Consider the following 22,936-nt stretch of genomic DNA (forward strand, 5'->3'; position numbering starts at 1 on the left):
AATGTATTTTTTACTCTTTATGAACATATGTAAACTGTATTCGGACCTTGTTATGTCAGTGTTGGGGACAGTATATAACGCACTTTATTTTTTTTGGTACATCCTTCCTAATATACCGTTCTTTTTCCACTTTGGAACAAATTATTACTCCCCTCTTCTTCCCTAGAGCACCAAGAAATGAGCACAACCGTACCCCACCAAATATATCCCCTCCAAAACTTTCCAGCATCAGGATAGTTTTAATATTTATATTTTTTTTTCTGTTGTCCAAACCTTGGTGCGTCTTATAGTCCAAAAAATATAGAGTAATTACTTCTGCCATTTCATGTAGTGCTCCGATGATATTGTACTGCTGTAAGCCTGCATTGCAGATGGATACAGGGCTTTTCAGCAGTGGACTGAACGCCGATTGCTCATTCATGGTACACAAGCAACTGGATAAGCTGAATGTGTACATGAGTGAGAGAAGTACAAACTGAGTGTTGTCGTAAGAGGCGCACCCACAGAAAAAGAGTGACGATTTAGTCCTGTTGTCCCTCAATGTGCCAGCATAAATTATTATGTCATTTTCAGATTTCATCAGAAGCTGCGCTCCAAGCATTTACACAATGCAGAGGTCCATCCTGTATGTGCCCATGAAAGCAAAAAGCAATGCTCATAGATGGTTTATTCTAGATTACAAACATACCAGAGAATGAAACGCAGACTCACCTGATTGCCCGTTCCGACAGCTTCACTTCTATCTGGTGATCGTCAACAGTACAGTGCTAGTGGAAGAAAACAAGAAGCACTATTTTCACAACGCATCAGCTACCATTAAAGCCCCCCACTGGCACAATCAAACTGACATAGCCATCAGAAGCAGTGTACCCACATTAGAGACAGTCCGAGTGACTGCCACAGGGCCTGTGGTGAGTCCGAGTGACTGCCACAGGGCCTGTGGTGAGTCCGAGTGACTGCCACAGGGCCTGTGGTGAGTCCGAGTGACTGCCACAGGGCCTGTGGTGAGTCCGAGTGACTGCCACAGGGCCTGTGGTGAGTCCGAGTGACTGCCACAGGGCCTGTGGTGAGTCCGAGTGACTGCCACAGGGCCTGTGGTGAGTCCGAGTGACTGCCACAGGGCCTGTGGTGAGTCCGAGTGACTGCCACAGGGCCTGTGGTGAGTCTGAGTGACTGCCATAAGGCCTGTGGTGAGTCTGAGTGACTGCCATAGGGCCTGTGGTGAGTCTGAGTGACTGCCATAGGGCCTGTGGAGAGTCTGAGTGAATGCCATAGGGCCTGTGGTGCGAGGACAACTGACACAGAGCTGCTGCTACTTCTTTCCAGTCACAGCATTATTCTCATCTAGTAAGATCACCTACCCAATGGATCGTTGATAACTTTCTTATTGCTGGGGGTACCACTGGTCTAGGGTATGGGGCTCTGAGATGCTATGTTTAAATGGAGAAATAGCTTCACGTGCGCACCCCCAAGTTCATTATTGGTCTATAGGACTGCCAGAGATAATCATTTAAGAGATCGGGTTTTGCAGTCAGTCCTATGGACAGTGAATGAAGTGGTGATGTGTATGCAACAGAATTATATCATATTATAAGAATTATAACTCCCTGAATTACAGTACTGTAAGCATTTCTGACCCTTATAAAGATATATTAAATCTGATTGATATTTATTAAAAGAAAAAACACAAGGAACAAAAAAAATTCCATTTGGTGGCTCTGCCTGGTAGGAAATATACATACAGTTAGGTCCATATATATTTGGACAGAGACAACATTTTTCTAATTTTGGTTATAGACATTACCACAAGGAATTTTAAACAAAACAATTCAGATGCAGTTGAAGTTCAGACTTTCAGCTTTCATTTGAGGGTACCCACATTAAAATTGGATGAAGGGTTTAGGAGTTTCAGCTCCTTAACATGTGCCTCCCTGTTTTTAAAGGGACCAACAGTAATTGGACAGATTCAATAATTTTAAAGGGAACCTATCACCCCGTTTTTTTCGGTATGAGATAAAAATACTGTTAAATATGGCCTGAGCTGTGCATTACAATAGTGTAGTTTGTGGACCCCGATTCCCCACCTATGCTGCCGAAATACGTTACCAAAGTAGTCATTTTCGCCTGTCAATCAGGCTGGTCAGGTCGGATGGGCGTGGCATCTTCCCCCAGATATTGCGTAGTTTTCCGTTGGTGGCGTAGTGGTGTGCGCATGTCCAAGGTCCCCAATCCTGCACGGGGGGGTGAAAATAGCAGCGATGTCCGTTATTCCATTGGTGGTCGGTGGGCGCGGCCATCTTTCTTTGGCCGCGCGTGCGCAGAAGCGGCGCTCTGCTGGCCGCGGCTTCAGGAAAATGGCCGCGGGATGCCGCGCGTGCGCAGATGGAGATCGCGGCGGCCATTTTCCTGAAGCCGCGGCCAGCAGAGCGCCGCTTCTGCGCACGCGCGGCCAAAGAAAGATGGCCGCGCCCACCGACCACCAATGGAATAACGGACATCGCTGCTATTTTCACCCCCCCGTGCAGGATTGGGGACCTTGGACATGCGCACACCACTACGCCACCAACGGAAAACTACGCAATATCTGGGGGAAGAAGCCACGCCCATCCGACCTGACCAGCCTGATTGACAGGCGAAAATGACTACTTTGGTAACGTATTTCGGCAGCATAGGTGGGGAATCGGGGTCCACAAACTACACTATTGTAATGCACAGCTCAGGCCATATTTAACAGTATTTTTATCTCATACCGAAAAAAACGGGGTGATAGGTTCCCTTTAAATAAAATGTTCATTTTTAGTACTTGGTTGAAAACCCTTTGTTGGCAATGACTGCCTGAAATCTTGAACTCATGGACATCACCAGACGTTGTGTTTCCTCCCTTTTGATGCTCTGCCAGGCCTTCACTGCGGTGGTTTTCAGTTGCTGTTTGTTTGTGGGCCTTTCTGTCTGAAGTTTAGTCTTTAACAAGTGAAATGCATGCTCAATTGGGTTGAGATCAGGTGACTGACTTGGCCATTCAAGAATATTCCACTTCTTTGCTTTAATAAACTCCTGGGTTGCTTTGGCTTTATGTTTTGGGTCATTGTCCATCTGTAGTATGAAACGACGACCAATCAGTTTGGCTGCATTTGGCTGGATCTGAGCACACAGTAATATCTCTGAATACCTCAGAATTCATTCAGCTGCTTTTGTCCTGTGTCACATCATCAATAAACACTAGTGACCCAGTGCCACTGGCAGCCATGCATGCCCAAGCCATCACACTGCCTCCGCCGTGTTTTACAGATGATGTGGTATGCTTTGGATCATGAGCTCTACCACGCCTTCGCCATACTTTTCTCTTTCCATCATTCTGGTAGAGGTTGATCTTGGTTTCATCTGTCCAAAGAATGTTCTTCCAGAACTGTGCTGGCTTTTTTAGATGTTTTTTTTAGCAAAGTCCAGTCTAGTCTTTTTATTCTTGATGCTTATGAGTGGCTTGCACCGTGCAGTGAACCCTCTGTATTTACTTTCATGCAGTCTTCTCTTTATGGTAGATTTGGATATTGATACACCGACCTCCTGGAGAGTGTTGGTCACTTGGTTGGCTGTTGTGAAGGGGTTTCTCTTCACCATGGAGATTATTCTGCGATCATCCACCAGTGTTGTCTTCCGTGGGCGCCCAGGTCTTTTTGCATTGATGAGTTCACCAGTGCTTTCTTTCTCAGGATGTACCAAACTGTAGATTTTGCCACTCCTAATATTGTAGCAATTTCTCAGATAGGTTTTTTCTGTTTTCGCAGCTTAAGGATGGTTTGCTTCACCTGCATGGAGAGCTCCTTTGACCGCATGTTTACTTCACAGCAAAACCTTCCAAATGCAAGCACCACATCTCAAATCAACTCCAGGCCTTTTATCTGCTTACTTGACAATGACATAACAAAGGGATTGCCCACACCTGTCCATGAAATAGCCTTGGAGTCAATTGTCCAATTACTTTCAGTCCCTTTAAAAACAGGGTGGCACATGTTAAGGAGCTGAAACTCCTAAACCCTTCATCCAATTTTAATGTGGATACCCTCAAATGAAAGCTGAAAGTCTGAACTTCAACTGCATCTGAATTGTGTTGTTTAAAATTCATTGTGGTAATGTCTATAACCAAAATTAGAAAAATGTCATCTCTGTCCAAATATATATGGACCTAAGTGTATTAAGCAGTGCCTTATAAATGCATGGCTGACCTGGTAAACTAGTTTACACTGCCTTTTAATTCCTCGACTTCGTACATATGTAAACTTGGATAATGAATAAGGTTTAAACACTTCTGAACCACTGAATATTGGTTACAAGTAAGCTGAGCAGCAGCACTCAATGTCAAGCAGCAGCCGCAAAAGCAAACAAGATTTTAGGGTGCATAAAGAGAGATAAAATCCCATGATAGATATTTGCACTGGAAAAGTAGGATTAATAAATGTGGTAATGCACCAAAAAAGTCAACAATTCATATAAAAAGGGTGTGCGATTAGAACCAAATAAACAAAAATAGTATACATTTTGTTACAATTACTGTATTATATATTTTTACCAGTGCTGGAGAGGATTGTCAGGGACCTGGCATTCTTCTCCAGCACTGGTAAAAATGAACTTTTTATCTTTAAAGAGGTTGAACACTACAATAATGCTCCCATCGATTTAAACAGTGGAAAGTAGTATTTTTGTAAATACCTCTTGTTGCCAGTGGCGCGCTCCCCCGACTGATTGAAGTGGACAACCTCTTTAATTATTATGGTACTTTCATTATACCGTTATAGGTAGTAATTGCTGACAGTCATCATCCTTATGTTAGGGGTTATTATTGGAACACTCTTGTTAGATACTGTTGCTACATTTTCCCTTTGTACTTCGTGACTATTTATATTTTCCTACCTTGATACATAAATGACTTTACATTTGTTGAGATTGTTGCTGGAGCTTTATGCCATTAGTTTTGGCTTAACTGTTTGTCCCACCTTTTTAATATGACTCAATAAAGATTTTTTGCTCTTATAATATTTTTCACTATTTGGTTCTAATTGCACACCATTCTATATGAATCACTGCCATTACACAGTATACAGGAGGGGCACATTTATAAGAATATCTCAGAACAGGAACATTTTTTTTTTTTAAACACGTCCAATTGTGTAACTTATTATTATTACAAGATCTACTAATTAAAATGAACTTTGTTCATGGGAGAATCCCCTTAAGGATGGACTGGATACATGCGAGAGTGTTGCCAGGTGAAATCAGAGGAGCATGTTGCAGTAATGGAGGTGGGAGATGATGAGAGCATGCACTTAAGAAGGCTATATCCTGGCAAGGTTACCCATCGATGCCCTGTGATTCCATTAAAAGGGACCAGTGAAAGGATTGCTGCATTTAAAACATCAGTCAGATATTGCTGTCAACGGCATCTAAATTGCTAACAGCAGTGATCAGAGTTCAGCTCTGGCTGCTGCCGTTGGACACAATTGCTGGCTATGTAATATATCTGCCATCTACTGCATGAGAGAGCTGAGCTCCTGAGGCCTCATCACAAATGGACACCCCAGCACTCTCATACAGTTACGTCAATTTGTGCAAAGGGTCTAAAAGAGATCTTTCAACAGACCATGCTCTGCTATGTAGGAGCGAAATTTCATGTAGAAAGGTCCAGCCTTCTATTAGCCAAAATGGCACAGAAAAAGTATTGTGCCACTTGGCTAACAAAAGCAATCGGAGAATACACCAGATGTATGGTTGTCCAGAGTCAGGCATATTCATGAGGAGAGCACTCCCACAGCCTTTCTTACAGAGACCGAGGGACTTCTCTTACACGTAGACACATAGCACACTGACCTATGGAAGGAACAAACATGGCTAATGGAGGCACATAACTTATTCTGAAGAAACAAGACTCCCAAAACTCTACTTTCATATCCCCAGTCTATAAGACATACCTGAAGCTGTCGTAGAGCTTTTTGTGCATGTTCTGGTTTCCTATATTCTACAAATCCATAGCCCATAGACAGGAAGGTACCTGGGGAGAAACATCATTGTTAGCTTGGGATGACAGACTACCTTTAAGGAAAGGACATTTTAGAAGATGTCCCAAATCTCACCCACTAAAGGTCTCCTACAGTAACAAATGGGTAACGCTGAGCTCTCTTTGTGGACTGCAACTGGCTAATTGTGACAACGTCACTCAATGTGCACCTCAAAGAACCATTCATTTTTTGAGCAATCATTTTTAATTGTCGTCATACCTAAAACATCGTTCTGTAACTCAATATCTTCTGGTATACGACGGACTACATTGTCTATTAGAATCCTCTTTGTATGTTACAGCTGCCAGCCAGTGCAGTTTATTATATTATTAATTATAACCCCTTTATGACCTATGATGTATAGGTACGTCATAGGTCGCCTTTCCTTTTTTTTAATGCGGGCTATGGGGCTGACATGATTTGAACAGCTGACATGTGCCTCTATCAGCCACGAGTGGAATCGCGATCCACCCACGACTGTTAACATGTTAAATGCCGCTGTCAATCTCTGACAGCGGAATTTAAAATGTGCGCACCGGGAACACGTCACTATCCCCGCCCATCGACGACCCAGTCACATGATCACGGGGTGCCGATGGGCTGACATGACAAACGTGGGTCTGCAGATGATCATGTCTGCTACAGAAGATTGCAGCTTCAAGACTCCTAATGAGACTATTGAAGCAAGTGAAAAGGTTTTTTTTAATATAAAAGTTCAAAACACCCCCCTTTTGCCTCATTCAATATAAAAGAAAAAAACATAATATACACATATTTAGTATCACTGCGTTTAGAAACGCCCAACCTATCAAAATATATAAAAAGAATCAATCCGATCAATAAATGGCTGAACGAGAAAAAAAAAAAAATAGTCGCCAGAAAGACTATTTTGGTAGCCACAACATTGCAATAAAATGCAATTAACAGATAATCAAAACATCGTATGTACCCTAAAATGGTATCAATAAAAATGTTAGTTTGGCGTGCAAAAAATAAGCCCACACCCACACAACGAAAAATGGAGATGGAAAAAGGCGTTTTTTTTAATTTTTTTTTTTAAATACAAAACTTTGGATTTTTTTTCACCACTTAAGTAAAAAAATAACTTTGACATGTTTGGTATCTGTGAACTCCTAATGATCTGGTAGGTCAGTTTTTGCGTTTACTGAACATGGCAACAAAAAAAATTGTGGAATTGCACCTTATTTTTTGCAATTTCGCCACACTTTGATTTTTTTTCCTGTTTTCCAGTACACTATACGGTAAAACCTATAATGTTGTTCTAAAGTACAAAAAACGAGCCCTCTTACGGCCATATTGATGGAAAATTAAAAAGTTGTGAATCTGGAAGAAGGGGAGCAAAAAACGAAAAAAAAAAACCCTCAGAAAATCCCAAGGTCATGAAGAGGTTAAACCAGCAAACATCTATGTGTGGGAGATACATACCTTGCTTATCTTTTTTCTTAGAAATGCTACAGGTTTTCACTTCCCCAGCTTTTGAAAAGACCTGTGGAGAATAGAATATATTGCACACTTTAATACAGACGTCCTTATTGGCTGCATAGGAAAGTCATTGTCATATCTGACATTTCTTATTATTTGAAGTCACTTTCTTTCCACTGAAAAGGAGGTTTTACTACAAGCATTAAAGGGGGCTTCCTTATGATAGATCAACAATACTAGATTGGGTCTAACACCTAGCAGCTACACAGATCAGCTGTGATAAGCTATGGCGGCATCCATCCATCCATATTTGGGGAATATAGTATTTAAAAGGGAAGATGCCGCGATTTTAAATTTTTGCATTAATAATTATTGATTATATAATCAATTATTTTTAATACAAAATTAAATATACTAGTTTAAGTTTTTTATGTATTAATTTTCACTTCAGCCACTGGGGGGCTATCATTTGCATTTGGGGGGGGGGGATGTAAATGTCCTCCGAGTACGGCACTTCACTTACACACCTCAAAAACGGCAGCGCAAGCCGAGCCATGACAGGAGATGTCGGGCAGCAGAGGTCTGAGGGTGAGGAGAGTATCGGGGCCGGGGAGCGGTCATCAGTATTACAGTACAGGCTGTGATCACCACTGACCTGTACAGAGCACAACAGGGAAATCATCACGCTGTTGTGCTCTGAACACACAGACAGGATGCTGCGCTGCGTGGGAGCGGAGGGAAGGTGAGTACAAGCATTTATTGTTCTTTATATGCATTGAACAGCGGCACTGGCAGAATGGGGGAACATATACCCATATACCTGGATAGGGCACATATACCAGTATGCACTATATGGGGCATATTATACGGACTCAGTGACGATGATCAGCGGTGTAGTACATCGGTTCTGAATGGGAACTTTTAGTTTCTTAATAAATTGGTGAACAAAGGACAGTTTCTTGTCTTTATTTCTCTCAGGCTTCCATTTGTGGACTACGGCGGATTTCCTGGACTATGGTGGAATTGCATGGGTTTTTTTTTTCTCCAAAAATAAAGTGGTGAACCAGGGAAAGGTTTTTTTGGGGGGGTTGTTTTTTTTCCAAATAAAATGTATTTTTCTGTCTCGTTTTTTTTTTTTTTTTTATTATTATTATTATTATTATTATTATTACTACTGGGTTAGTATTGGGGGTGTCTGATATACACCTCTCTATTACTATCTCCAGGGGTTGATGGCAGCTGTGATTTTTGACAATTCAAATTCACAGCTGACAATAACCCCAACTACCATTAGGCTATGTGCACACATTGCGGATTGGGGTGCAGAATTTTCCGCACAAAATCTGCATCTCCTGGCAGAAACCGCAGGTGCGGATTTGCCGCTGATTTTGTGCGGTTTTGATGCGGAATTGATGCGGATTTTCTGCGGTTTTTACCCCTGCGGATTTCTATTATGGAAGGGGTCAGAAATGCTGCAGTTCCGCACAAAAGAAGTAGCATGCTACTTCTTTTGTTCCGCAGCGGTTTTCATGCGGATTTTTCCGCACCATTAGCACAGCTTTTTTTTTTCCAATTGAATTACATTGTACTGTAAATCACTGTGCTGAACTGCAGCGTTTCTGAGCGGAAAAATCTGCTGCGGATCCGCACAAATTCTGCATCGTGTGCACACAACCTTACCCAGATTGCCACCGCACCAGGGCAATCGGGAAGAGCCGATAGCTGCTGGATTGTCACCTGTATGGGGATGCTATTCTCTTATTTCTCAGGTCAGTTAAAAAAACCCAAAACACACCGTTTGTCACTAAAGGGTTAAATTAAGGGCTCTGCACAAGCGCAAAAAAACTTCACGGCATCATGATATCACAATGCGTATATGCAAAACCATCTAGGGCCTCATCAGAGCCGTAAGTGCCACCCTAGTGTGACAGATTTCAGTGATTGGGCAGGAAATAAGAAGATGCGTCAAGGGCTGATCGGGAGATAGCGAGGCAGAGAAGGGCAGGAGAGCTGAGCGGTAAGGTGAGGATAAGTTTGTTTGGTTTTTTTTAAACTTTTCTGGCCCCTTTACAGTTAATAAAATGCCAGCCAGCAGTTGCCTTTTCGCTGAATCCACGTGGAAAAAAATTACAAAACAAAATACGCATTTTGGCAAATGCGGAATTTTGTAATATTTGAGTAGAATTCAATTTCATCCGAATAGATTCACTCATCCCTAGTTATAACCCTTTAAAGTGAATATGTCACCAAGTTTTTGCTACCCTATCTGAAAACAGCATAATATAGAGACAGACCATGATTCCAGCGATTTGTCACTTACCGGGCTGCTAGGTATAGTTTTTATAAAATCGCAGGTTTTTTTTATTAGCAGGAGATTGTCATTAAAGGACTACTTGGCCTGCTGCCAGATCGTCCAAACATGCCCCCACAAATTATCAGCAGCTTTCGGCCTATGCAGTGTACACAAAAAGCTTCCAATCAGTGGTGTGGGTGGGGTTATACAGAGCTCAACATTAAGGGACCTGGTAGATCTGCGGCAGATAAAACAGTTTTAAAATTGCAGCACCCGGTAAAGTGGCACATTACTGGAACCAGGGTATCTGACCCTACCTCATGCTTCTTTCAAATAGGGTACCAAAAACCTGGTGCCAGATTCCCTTTACATTTGGAGGACACCTGGTTGAACCAGGAGTAGAGGGAAAAGTTGATTACGTGCATAGAGCGTTTCAGATCGTTAAAGGGTTGGGTTTTGTGGCAGAAATAGATGTTATTTCAACATTTTTTCAATAAACAAACTACAAAACAAAAAAATTTCAAAAATAAACCTTGGCCTTTGTTCTGTACCATATCTAGCGGTACAACACTGACCTGTTTAAGTTTTTCCTCATTGGTACTAAAGTTCAGGTTCTTAATGAACAATGTGCAGTCTGGAAGAGTTTCTTCTTCATCTTCTGACTCTTCGGTCTCACTTTTCTCCTTAGGTTTATTTTCAGACTCCTCTCCAACACTCCCTGCGCGAGAAATAATTTTTTTTTTTTTTTTGGGGCGTTTAAAAAGTAAACCCCAAACAAGATCATCTGATGCCATGAATACATATCATCACAATGTCCCTTCATTCTCTCACCCCCTATCCCAGTCGCTACCTCATCTTGCAATCTTCAGTAAAAATCACCTACCATTATCTTGCTCATCTACTTGCTCATCACCAACTGGCGCTGGTCCTGCTTTCTTCTCAGCAGACGGGCTGCTAAAAACATTCATAGGTGCCCACTCTAAATAAAGGGGGACATGCTGAAACTGAATGGGAGAAAGAGCAAGATATTTAATATGTAGCATTTTGCACAAGAAGAAAAAAAAAAAAAAAACTCAACTAAAAAACAAAAATATCAAATTAAATTCTTTCATGTCTCAAACCCTACTCCCCTTCTTCCAAGAGCCATAACTTTTTCATTTTTCCTCCAATATAACCGTATCAGGGCTTTTTTTTTTTACGGCCGAGTTGCACTCTTGAATAACACAATTAATTTTGCCACATAGTGTACTAGAAAACGGGATAGAAAATTCCAAGTATGGTGAAATTGCAATATACCGTATATACTCGTGTATAATCCGAGTTTTTCATCACGAGTCATTGTCCCAGAAAAATGGCGGGGGAGCAGTGGGTCACAGAGGCAGGAGCCGGTGGCTGCAACTGTGCCCGCTGCTAAAGAGAAATGAATATTCACTGCGCTGGCAGTGAATATCCATTTTTCTTATAGTGCGCATTTACAGCCGCCGGCTTCCAGCATAGCACATATCCTACATACCTTCCCTGCACGCCCTCGCTGCATCTCGTTCCAGCCGGCACCAGCAGCTCTTACGGCTGAGCGATCACTTGTCCCCTGCTAATTAAGATAATGAATATTCACATCTCTCCACTCCCATAGGCGTGGAGAGAATATTCATTACCTTAATGAGCGGTGACACGTAATCGCTTGGCAGGAAGAGCTACTGGCGCCGGAACGAGATGCAGCGAGGGCACGCAGGGAAGGTAAGTAGGATGTGTTTTTTTATTTTTATAGGAACCATGCATACAGGTATAGGGTATAAGGAGCCATGCATACAAGGATGGGGATAAGGAGCCATGCATACAGGGATGGGAAGCCATACATACAAGTACAGGGATGGGGAGCCATGCATACAAGAATAGGGGGTAAGGAGCCATGCATACAAGGATGGGGATAAGAAGCCATGCATACAGGGATGGGAAGCCATGCATACAAGGACAGGAATGGGGAGCCATGCATACAAGGACAGGAATGGGGAGCCATGCATACCAGGATAGGGATGAGGGGACAATGCAAACGCGGTCTATATGCGAGAAAATACGTTTTCCCAGTTTTTTGCGGCAAATTTAGGTGCCTCGGCTTACACTCGGGTTGGCTTATACTCGAGTATATATGGCAAGTCCAATTCCACAATGTCTTTTTATTTACCATGTTCAATATGTGATAAAACGGACCTAGCAATATGATTCACCAGGTCAGTATGAGTATGCAAATACCAAACACTTTTTTTTTTTTTTTTTTTAAATTTAAGAGGGGGAAAACAGGGACTTTTGTGTAATCAAAGTAAAATCCTTACCCCACCCCGAGTCACTCATTGGGGACACAGGACCATGGGTGTTCTGCCACTACCACTAGGAGACTGACACTAAAACTCAAAAAGATTAGCTCCTCCTCTGCAGTATACACCCACACACTGGCTCCAGCCGAACCAGTTCCGTGACAAAGCAGTAGGAAATCAAGAAACATTATATGAGAGTATTCAAATGTCAAACCAAAGAAAATACTCAAGCCTTCAGGCAAATAGGGAGGGTGCTGTGTCCCCCAATGAGTGGCTTGGAGAAAAGGATTTTACGGTGAGTACACAAAAATCCCTGTTTCTCCTTTGCCTCATTTGGGGACAGGACCATGGGACGTCCTAAAGCAGTCCCTAGGTGGGTAATAGGTACCAACTGTCTAGAGATGCGCTACCACCACCTGCAAGATCTGTCTGCTCAGGGCCTCATCTGCAGAAGCCAGAGTGTGAATGTTGTAGTGCTTCAAGAATGTATGCAGACTGGACCAAGTCACAGACTTACAAACCTGTTCCGCTGACGCCTCGTGTGGAATGGCCCAAGAGGCACCCACTGATCGAGTGGCGTGTGCCTTAATCCCCGCTGGGATAGGCTTGTCTCTGACACGGTAAGACTCCTGAATAGCCGAGCGTATCCACCTGGCTATTGTGGACTTTGAAGCGGCAAGTCCCTTCCTGTGGCCCTCAGGAAGAACGAATAGGGCGTCTATCTTATGGAAGGATGCCGTCCGTGAGACGTACCTTCTGAGAGCCCTCACCAGATCCAGAGTGTGAAGAGCCCTCTCAAAACAGTGTACTGGCGCTGGACAAAATAAGGGCAGGACAATGTCCTCGTTATGGTGAAAAGAGGAGACCACCTTGGGCAAAAATGACGGGGATGGTCTAAGAACCACTTTGTCCTGGTGACAAATTAGGGAAGGAGCTGGACACGACAGGGTGGCTAGCTCCAATATCCACCTGGTTGACGTCACCGCAACAAGAAAAGCGACCGTCAGAGAGGCCTCCTGCAGCGGTTCGAAGGGAGACTCTTGTAGAGCACTCAGGACCAAGTTAAGATCCCAGGCATCCAAGGGTGTTCTATAGAGGGGTACCACATGAGAGACCCCCTGAAAGTCTTCACCTGCACCTTGGAAGCAATCCTAGGTGGGATAAGGCAGAGATCTGACCTTTGAGGGAACTAAGCACTAGGCCCAAATCCAGATCAGTCTGAAGGAACTCCAAAATGATGGGGATAGGAAGACGAGAGGAGCACGACTGCGGTCCCTGCACCATTCGAACGTTTTCCAGGTGCGGTGATAGATGCGCTCCGATACTGGTTTCCGAGCGCTGATCATGGTGAAAACCACCTCATGGTAAAACCCCGCTTGGGTTAGGATCCAGGAATCAATGGCAGGGCCATTAAACACAGGGTTCCTGAGTTCTGGTGCCAAATCGGGCCCTGCGAGAGCAAATCTGGTCGATCCGGTAGTCGCCAGGGAACGTCGACGACGAGTTGCACCAACTCCGAATACCACGCCTGGCGCGGCCAGTCCGGAGCGACTAGGATCACTAGAACTCCTTCCGCGTTGATCATCATGATGACCCTTGGAAGTAAAGGAAGTGGGGGAAACACGAACGGAAAAGGAAACTAATGGCAAGGAAGAACAAGTGCATCCGCCCCGATGGCCTCTGGATCCCGAGACCGAGCTATGAACTCAGGCACCTTGGCGTTTAATCTTGAAGCCATTAGATCCACATCCGGAGTCCCCCAGTGATGACGGATCTGTTGGAAGACCTCTGGATGGAGTGCCCATTCTCCAGAGGCAAGACACTGATGGCTGAGAAAGTCTGCTGCCCAGTTTTCAATGCCCGGAATATGAACTGCTGAAATGACCGAATGGTTGCTCAGCCCAGCGGAGAATGTGAACCACCTCACGCATTGCCACCCTGCTGCGGGTGCCCCCTTGATGGTTGATATATACCACAGCTGTGGAATTGTCCAATTGTATTCGGATGGGACAACAAGCCAGAAGATGATGGAGCCGCTGCAGGGATAACAGGATCGCCTGAATCTCTAGTACGTTGATCGGAAGGCGGGATTGCTGAGGTGACCAGCGTCCATGGGCAGTGTGGAGACAGAAGACAGCCCACCAGCCGGGAAGACTGGCGTCGGTAGTGACCACCAGCTATTGAACCGGAAGAAAGGATTCCCACCCTGGTTGAGGGAGGACCGCAACGTCCACCACCTGAGTGCCTGCTTGAACAGCGGAGACAAGCGGCACAGCCGGTCGAGGGAGAACGGGTTCATGTCCCAGGACACCAGAAGCGCCTGCTGCAGGGGACGGAGCTGTAGCTGGGCGAAGGGAACAGCTTCTATCGCTGACACCATTTTGCCCAGAACCCTCATGCCAAATTGGATGGAAGGAGGGGATGGGCGACAAAGTGCCCGGACTCCCTGTTGAAGAGCTAAGACCTTGTCTCGAGGGAGAATCACCTACCCTCGGGAGGTGTCCAGGGTCATCCCTAAAAAGGATATCTGCTGAGCTGGAACGGGGGAAGACTTGTTTAATTTTAGCAGCCAGCCCAGGCGAGAAAGTGTATCCGAAGTGATACGTACACACTCCGCACAGGCTTGGAAGGACGGTCCCTTGATTAGAAGGTCATGGCAAAACAACCATGCCCCGAGAGTGCAGAATGGACATGACGGCCGCCATGACCTTCGTGAACACTCTGGGGGCGGTAGCGAGGCAAAAGGGCAAGGCTGTGAACTGAAAATGCTCCTCGCAAACAGCGAAGCGTAGGAACTTCTGGTGAGGGGAAAGATCAGCATATGGAGGTAAGCATCCCAGATGTCGATGGATGCTAGGAACTCCCCCCTTCTCCATCGAGGTGGTGATGACAGAACGGAGGGACTCCATCCTGAAGTGCCAGACCTTGACAAACTTGTTTACAAGTTTCAGGTCTAGGATGGGCCGCACAGTTTCGTCCTTTTTTGGAACCATAAATAGGTTCGAGTAGAACCCCTCGAACCTCTTGTTTTCTGGGACCAGAATAATGACCCCGCCTTGGCGTAGCGAATTGATGGCTTGGTAAAAGGACTGTGCCCACACCTCTGTTTTGGGGGGACGAGAGGTGAAGAACCGTGCCGGAGGGCGAGAAGAAAATTCTATTTTGTATCAGGAGGACACCAGGTCCCTGACCCATTCGTTGTGAACAACAGAGGGCCAGGCATGACGAAACAGGAGTATGCGACCGCCTACTCTGCAGGTGTCGACCGGATAATGCCACGAGTCATTGAGCCCAGAATTTATGGGACCTGGATCCCTTAGATCTGGGCTGTTTGGGTCTTCCACGACTGGTTGGGCTTATATGAAACCTGGGGTCCCCTGTCCCTATGCGGAGAGCACCCCGATCTGGAAGAGGCGGTCATAGTGGACCAACCAGGATTGCTGCGAAAGGACCAGAAACGAGTCTGTTTGCTAATGGTGAAAGGGTCACCTGGTTTTTTGCTAGGGAAGGAATTTACTTTTCCCTCTAGTAGCGTTAGAGATAAGCTGATCTAGCTTCTCTCCAAATTAGCGACCGCTCCGGTAAGGCAGAGAGGTTAGGGACTTTTTGGACGCAGAGTCCGCTCGCCATTCCCTGAGCCACAGTGTCCTTCTGATGGTGATGGCGTTTGATGCTGCCAGTGCAGCGCAGTTAGCCGCATCCAGGGAAGCGTGCACCAAATAGTCCACGGCCAGAAAGATCTGATTGGCCAGATCTGCTGCCTCCGGGGGAAGGTTACTGTCTTCAATGGTTTTGGACAGGGTATCTGCCCAGGAGATCATCGTTTTAGAAACCCATGCTGCGGCAAAAGAGGGGGAGAATGCAGAGCCTGAGGCTTCAAAAACTGATTCACTATCTGATGGTCCGTGGGATTTTTAATCGAGGAACCATCTGGTAAGGATAGGAGGGTTTTGGAGGCCAGGCGAGATACAGGTGGATCAACTGGAGGGGATTCAGCCCATTCCTTCCGCAGATCAGATGAAAAAGGGTATCTCGCCTCAAGAGGCTTCTGTCCTGTGAAGCGTTTGTCTGGCCGCTCCCTATGTCGCTGAACTATGTTCTGAAACTCGGGATGGTTGTCAAACACCCTGTGAGGACGTTTGGTCCTCTTGAAGGACACAGCATGGTCCGGGAAAGAGGTCAAGTCCTTGTGAACCTTTAAAGTCTGGTTGACGGCCTCAATGAGAGTATCCACCGTCACCTGATACTCCGGCGAGTCCAGGTCGAGAGACCCATCAGACTCGTACTCATTGGTCTGGGCGCTGCGAACCCCTGGTGAGGGGGAGCGAGAAACAGCACTCACGGGTGCTGAGGCATGAGAGGGCCCGGGAGACGTGCAATGGGTCCATTTTCTAGATGTCTGTGTATTTTTCCGTGTAGTAGGGGAACCTTCTAAGACAGGCAGACGAATGCCCCAACCCGTGGAGGGACTCAATTGCTTTAGCCAATGAGGCCATGGACTGCGACAGTGATGAAGCCCACTCAGGGTGACTAGGTACACTGGGTTCAGTAGCGGCGGAGGGCTCCTGAGAGCATTCGGGAGCACAGGCCTTGCAGAGTGGTGTACTCTGTCCCCGTGGCAACGAAGTCTGGCAGGTGGTACATGAGGTGAAAAACACTGTTTTGTTAGCCTTCTTGGATGTCTTAGGGAGTGACATGGTGTACCTCAGTATGTCTCCCTGCAAATATGTCTCAATAGGGAGGATCATGGCTAATAACCCAGGGAATTACTGCAGAGGGCCAATAGGTGTATTGCAGCTGAAATCTTACCCAGGTCCTGTGGCCCTTTGAGGATGGTCTTCCCAGTGCCCTGCGATCCTGAAAAGTCCACTCAAGTAAAAAAGTCGGCTGGAAGATAAAGATGTCCACCGAGGGTGGGAGAAAGCACCACGAGCAATCACGTCCCGAGTCCCCCACACGTGTAGGAAAGGCGGCCGGTACGAAAACTGGCTGCCGGTAATACCAGAGGGCGGTCTCGCCCTGAATGAGAAGTGCCAAGTGCGTGGGCGGAGCCACCGGAGTTACGCAAGCAGGTGGGCGGGGTTTCCGGGTTGCGGCCCAGCATGACCTGAAGTCGGGGGCTAAATTTTCGGCGTCAGCCGGAATGCACCCGGAAAAGAGGAAAAGGCAATGAAGGGAGAGCAGGGCACCATAGGAAGGATATCGACAGGCGAGGACGGCTTACCGTGTGTAACAGGAACCCTCCTGCCGAACCGGACCCAGACACTTACGCACAGTAAAGCGCTGAGTTCAGACTGCTCTGCCTGCAGGTTAATTGCTGCAGCGTGGACGGTGCAGGGAGCCCTCCATCCACCATCCCGTTGTCCACGAGGTGGAAAGGGACCATCCGCCTCCTTCCATCATCGTTGTTTGATAGTGGTGATGCAGTGGGGGCCGCACGGACAGCATAAGTGCCTCTGGACATCCTAGGGGTTAACTCCCCTAGGATGGAGCAGGGCTGTTGGTCTGGCTGTAATCAAGCCTGGCTGCAGAAGTGGGTACATGGAGGCAACACTCCATGTTCCTGTCTGTTGTTGGTGTGGGGAGATCGATGCCATGAAGGGACCCGTCGCCCATAAAGAGAGCTAAGGCATACCTTTCAACGGTGCAGGAGGGGGTACGTGGAGGCGACATTCCACGTTCCCGCCTGTTGTTGGTTTGGGGAGATCTGAACCCTGAAGGGATTCATCGCCCCCTGTAATCCATTAAAAGGACTAAGAATAAAAAAATAAAAAGTAACAATAAAAAAAAATTGTGGTCTGAAGACCAGACCCATGTGCATCCTACAGACACTAAGCATGAACTGGTTCGGCTGGAGCCAGCATGTGGGTGTGCACTGCAGAGGAGGAGTTAATCTTTTTATATTTACTTTATGTCAGCCTCCAAGTGGCAGCAGCATACACCCAAGGTCCTATGTCCCCCAGTGAGGCGAAGGAGAAAATCGAATTACAATAATGTTTTTACAAAAATGACAGGAGATGCGATTTTCTTTTTTGCAACACAACCAGTTGCTTGTAAGCAAAAAAATGAGAACACATCGAAGTATTTATTTATTTATTTTTTTAAATATGATTAATTTACTTAATCTTTTAATGTCCCATAAAACATTGGAAAATCTCAAGTTTCACTTTTATTAAAGACTAGATGGTGGCCCGATTCTATCGTATCGGGTATTCTAGAATATGTAGGTAGTATATAGCACAGGCTACGTACTATATTGCACAGTGACGTAGTATATAACACAACCGACGTAGTATATAACATAGCTATGCAGTATATAACAGAGCTACGTAGTATGTAACACAGCGTATGTAGTATATAGCAGAGCTACGTAGTATATAACACAGCCACGTAGTATATAACATAGCCACGTAGTGTATTGGTCAGCCACGTAGTATATAGCAGAGCCACGTAGTATATAGCAGAGCCACGTAGTATATAACATAGCCACGTAGTATATTGCACAGGCACGTAGTATATTGCACAGCCACGTAGTATATAACACAGTCACGTAGTGTATTGCTCAGCTACGTAGTGTATTGCACAGCTATGTAGTATATTGGTCAGCGACATAGTATATAGCAGAGCCACGCAGTATATAACATAGCCACGTAGTATATTGTAGAGGCACGTAGTATATTGCATAGCTACGTAGTATATTGCACAGTCGATGTAGTATATGACAGAACCGACACAGCCACATAGTATATTGCACAGCTACGTAGTATATAACACAGAGCACGTAGTATATTGCACAGCCACGCTGCATATTGCACAGTCACGTTGTATATTGCCCAGCTACATAGGATATAGCACAGAGATGTAGTATATAACAGCCCACGCAGTATGTAACACAGCCCACATAGCATATAGCAATGTGGGCACTATATGCGTGGTTAAAAAAAAAAAAAAAAAAAAAAAAAAGAGTTAAAAATAAATGAATAAACATATACTCACCTTCCGAAGGCCCCTTGAAGTCCTGGCGACTGTATGCGGTGAACGTGGCAGCTCCCGGTCCCAGGGTTGGTATGAGCGCAGGACCTGTGATGACGTCACGGTCACATGACCGTGACGTCATGGCAGGTCCATCTCGCATAGCATCCTTGGCACCGGAACCTGCCGCTTGCACTGCCGAGACGTCGGAAGGTGAGAATAACCTTTTTTTTTTTTTTTTTAAATTATTTGTAACATTAGATCTTTTTACTATTGATGCTGCATACGCAGCATCAATAGTAAAAAGTTGGTCACACAGGGTTAATAGCTGCGTTAATGGAGTGCGCTACACCGCGGCATAACGCGGTCCGTTAACGCTGCCATTAACCCTGTGTGAGGGCTGACTGGAGGGGATTATGGAGCGGGCACTGACTGTGGGGAGGAAGGAGCGGCCATTTTGCCGCCGGACTGTGCCCGTCGCTGATTGGTCGTGGCAAAGGTCGTGGGCGTTTTGCCACAACCAATCAGCGACTTGGATTTCCATGACAGAGGCCGCGACCAATGAATATCCGCGACAGACAGAAAGAAAGAAAGACAGAAGGACAGACAGAAAGACGGAAGTGACCCTTAGGCTACTTTCACACTAGCGTCGTGCACTGCACGTCGCTATGCGTCGTTTTGTAGAAAAACGCATCCTGCAAAAGTGCTTGCAGGATGCGTTTTTCTCCATTGACTTGCATTAGCGACGCATTGCTACGCGTCGTGTGGCGTCGGACCGTCGCCACCAAAAAACGTTGCATGTAATGTCTTTTGGTGCGTTGTGTCCGCCATTTCCAACCGTGCATGCGCGGCCGGAACTCCGCCCCCTCCTCCCCGCACCTCACAATAGGGCAGCGGATGCATTGAAAAACAGCATCCGCTGCCCCCGTTGTGCGGCGCTTTCACTGCTAGCGTCGGTACGTCGCACAGCGACGTGCAGTGCACGACGCTAGTGTGAAAGTAGCCTCAGACAATTATATAGTAGATATGGAATACACATTTCATATAGACAGAGTTGGTCCACAGTATGCAAAATGAAGGCACCCAAATTTACACCGAAAGTCTAGTTTTGGTTGAAAAAAAAGCATGCACTTTTGGCAGATTAAATGGCGTATAAATTTGCAGAGGAGTTGTCATGTTACAAGAAAGCAGGGAAACATTGCCTTCTTCTCAATGTGATATGAATGGAGCCCGAAGGTCAAAGTGGTTCTATAGTTAGAATAATGAAGCGATTTTCTGTTTTTGCGCTTTAATATTCTCTTTGCTTTCTTCTAATAGACATAACTTTTTTATTTTTGTTGACATACAGTGCCTTGCGAAAGTATTTGGCTCCCTGTAACTTTTCAACCTCTTCCCACATATCATGCTTCAAACAAAGATACCAAATGTACATCATTCATTTTACCTTATAATGGACTGGAAAAAGGGAAACAAATTCCAAGTACAGTGAAATAGTTAAAAAAAAAAAATACAATATTGTATCCTTCAATAAAAAACTTCTTAAACAAAAAAAAAAAAAAAAAAATACAATTCTGCCATTTTTTTTGCGTTTTGATTTTATGGCGTTCATTGAAAAGTATGAGTGACCTGGCAATACGATTCTACACATCAGTATAATCAGGCTGATAAAGCAAGGCGCGGGAGTGCCGCTTCTCTTATTACTGGATCCAGGTGATCACCAATCAATCTGTCTACCAAACTCACTCACCTGCAATCCAGTATTTGCAGAGCCATTTACAAAAAGAAACTCTCCTCATAACTCTACCTAAAAGAGATATCTACCGGACAACAGACTAAAGTGACTTAATGACTAAAACCCAGGATGGGTCGAAAAATTTAATGTATTGTACAGTCGCCTGTCCCTGCTTTAAACCTATTTTTGCTCCCTCATCCTTTTGATTTTTGTATAACAGACTTGAATAAAACCCTTTTGCATGTTATAACTATGAGTGTGCGGTGAATTTTGATACTATATGGTCTAGGGCTTCTCAGCCTGTTCCACCAGCACCTCACCTCTTTGACAGTGTGCACACTAATCATCACCTTGATAAACCTGGGGTGTGTCTTATAGTATCTGCGTCCTAAAGCACAAAAAATATGGTTCCACTGTGGCAGGTATGGGGGTCTTCAGCAGGCCCTCAACTGCCAAGGATAACCCATTGGAGATCAGATTGCAGGGGTAGAGATGGGGGTGGGGTCGATGGTAGCACAGAACGACTTGCACCCAGACTGTGAATCATATGTCGCACGGTCAAAAACTGGCAGCAGCATTTAAAGAGTTTACAGAAGCAAGCAGACGTTATTTCCGCTCACTGCTGTCAGAGGCAGATGCTGATTATGTGCTACAGCCAGCACCTGCCAGCTGCTGAGAATCCATCATATACGGGAACCTGACATTGGGCGTACCAGTAAAACTGATGTTGGGAAGGGATTAAAAGTACTTGTCAATGTATGCGTCTCTGAAGTGTACAGAAAGTAAGCCAAATATAATTTGTAAAATAACCATCATTAATTAAAAAAATATCTATCCATCACACCAACCTTTGAGTATGCCAGTTTCCGGAAAGCTTGCTTAGCTTCAGTTGGTTCAATAAATTCCACTATGGCCGATATTCCACCTTCTGGCAGCAATACCCTTCCCAGATCTCCAAAAGGCGCAAACACCTCCTGCAGTTCTGCAACCTGAGTCCCAGCTGGAAGGTTCTTTACTAGAATCACTGTTTTGCTACGTGGTGAAGCAGCCTAATGTACAGAAAACAGATAAGACAACCTGTTATAATTATTGGCGAAAAGGATATATTTGGGTTATGCCCCTAAACGTCACATAAGGTGGTGCAGCTTCATTTTTAGCAATATATACACTGCGTGCAGAATTATTAGGCAAGTTGTATTTTAGAGGATTATTTTTATTATTGATCAACAACTATGTTCTCAATCAACCCAAAAGACTCATAAATATCAAAGCTTAATATTTTTGGAAGTTGGAGTGTTTTTTTTTTTAGATTTGGCTATCTTAGGAGGATATGTTTGTGCAGGTAACTATTACTGTGCAGAATTACCGTATATACTCGAGTATAAGCAGAGAGTTTCAGCCCATTTTTTCAGGCTGAAATTGCCCCTCTCGGCTTATACTCGAGTCATTCCCAGGGGTCGGCAGGGGAGGGGGAGCGGCAGCTGTGTAATCATACTCACCTGCTCCTGGCACGGTCCCTGCAGGTCCCTGGTTCTTCGGGCGCTGGCAGATTCTTCCAGCGTTGAGCGGTCACATCGTACCGCTCATTACAGTAATGAATATGGACCCGACTCCACTCCCATAGGGATGGAGCCGCATATTCATTACTGTAATGAGCGGTACCATGTGACCGCTCAATATAGGAAGAAGCTGTCGGCGCCCGGAGAACCAGGGACCGCGCCAGGAGCAGGTGAGTATAACGCAGTGCGAGATATTCATCTGTTCCCCGCTCCACCGACGGCTGCCGATGCATCTTCCCCGTGCTCTGCAGTGATGCTCAGGTCAGAGGGCGCAGTGACGCGATCAGGCAGAGGATAGCGCGCACACTAATCACGTCACCGCGCCCTCTGCCTGAGCGTCAGTGCACAGGATGGGGAAGACACAGTGGCGGCCGTCGGTGGAATGTGGATCGGTGAATATAGCAAGTGCCAGGGGACTGAGAGGGGAGTATGTCTTTTTTTTTTTTTTTTTATATTGCAGCAACAGCATATGGGGCAAATATCTGTATGGAGCATCTAATGGAGCCATGTGCAGCATTATATGTTCCTTTTTGGAAGTGCATTGAACAGCAAGGTGGATTGCGGCTGAGGGGAAA

The 22,936-nt window shown here is 45.3% G+C and overlaps 1 protein-coding gene across 2 annotated transcripts in view; it reads right to left on the reverse strand.

Annotated features, from left to right (window-relative positions):
• Positions 1–22,936, reverse strand: part of RBM19 (RNA binding motif protein 19) — a 105,839-nt gene that overhangs the window by 20,387 nt on the left and 62,516 nt on the right. For both annotated transcript variants that reach the window (XM_077296440.1, XM_077296431.1), the window contains exons 15-20: positions 21,651–21,851; positions 10,670–10,790; positions 10,362–10,504; positions 7,497–7,557; positions 5,964–6,043; positions 712–767 (exon numbers count right to left, since the gene is read on the reverse strand). In XM_077296440.1, coding sequence (XP_077152555.1) covers positions 712–767; positions 5,964–6,043; positions 7,497–7,557; positions 10,362–10,504; positions 10,670–10,790; positions 21,651–21,851 — 662 coding nt within the window. The remainder of the gene's footprint in view (positions 1–711; positions 768–5,963; positions 6,044–7,496; positions 7,558–10,361; positions 10,505–10,669; positions 10,791–21,650; positions 21,852–22,936) is intronic.

This window comes from Ranitomeya variabilis, chromosome 1, assembly GCF_051348905.1.
Source record: "Ranitomeya variabilis isolate aRanVar5 chromosome 1, aRanVar5.hap1, whole genome shotgun sequence".
In the NCBI taxonomy this organism is placed as follows: domain Eukaryota; kingdom Metazoa; phylum Chordata; class Amphibia; order Anura; family Dendrobatidae; genus Ranitomeya; species Ranitomeya variabilis.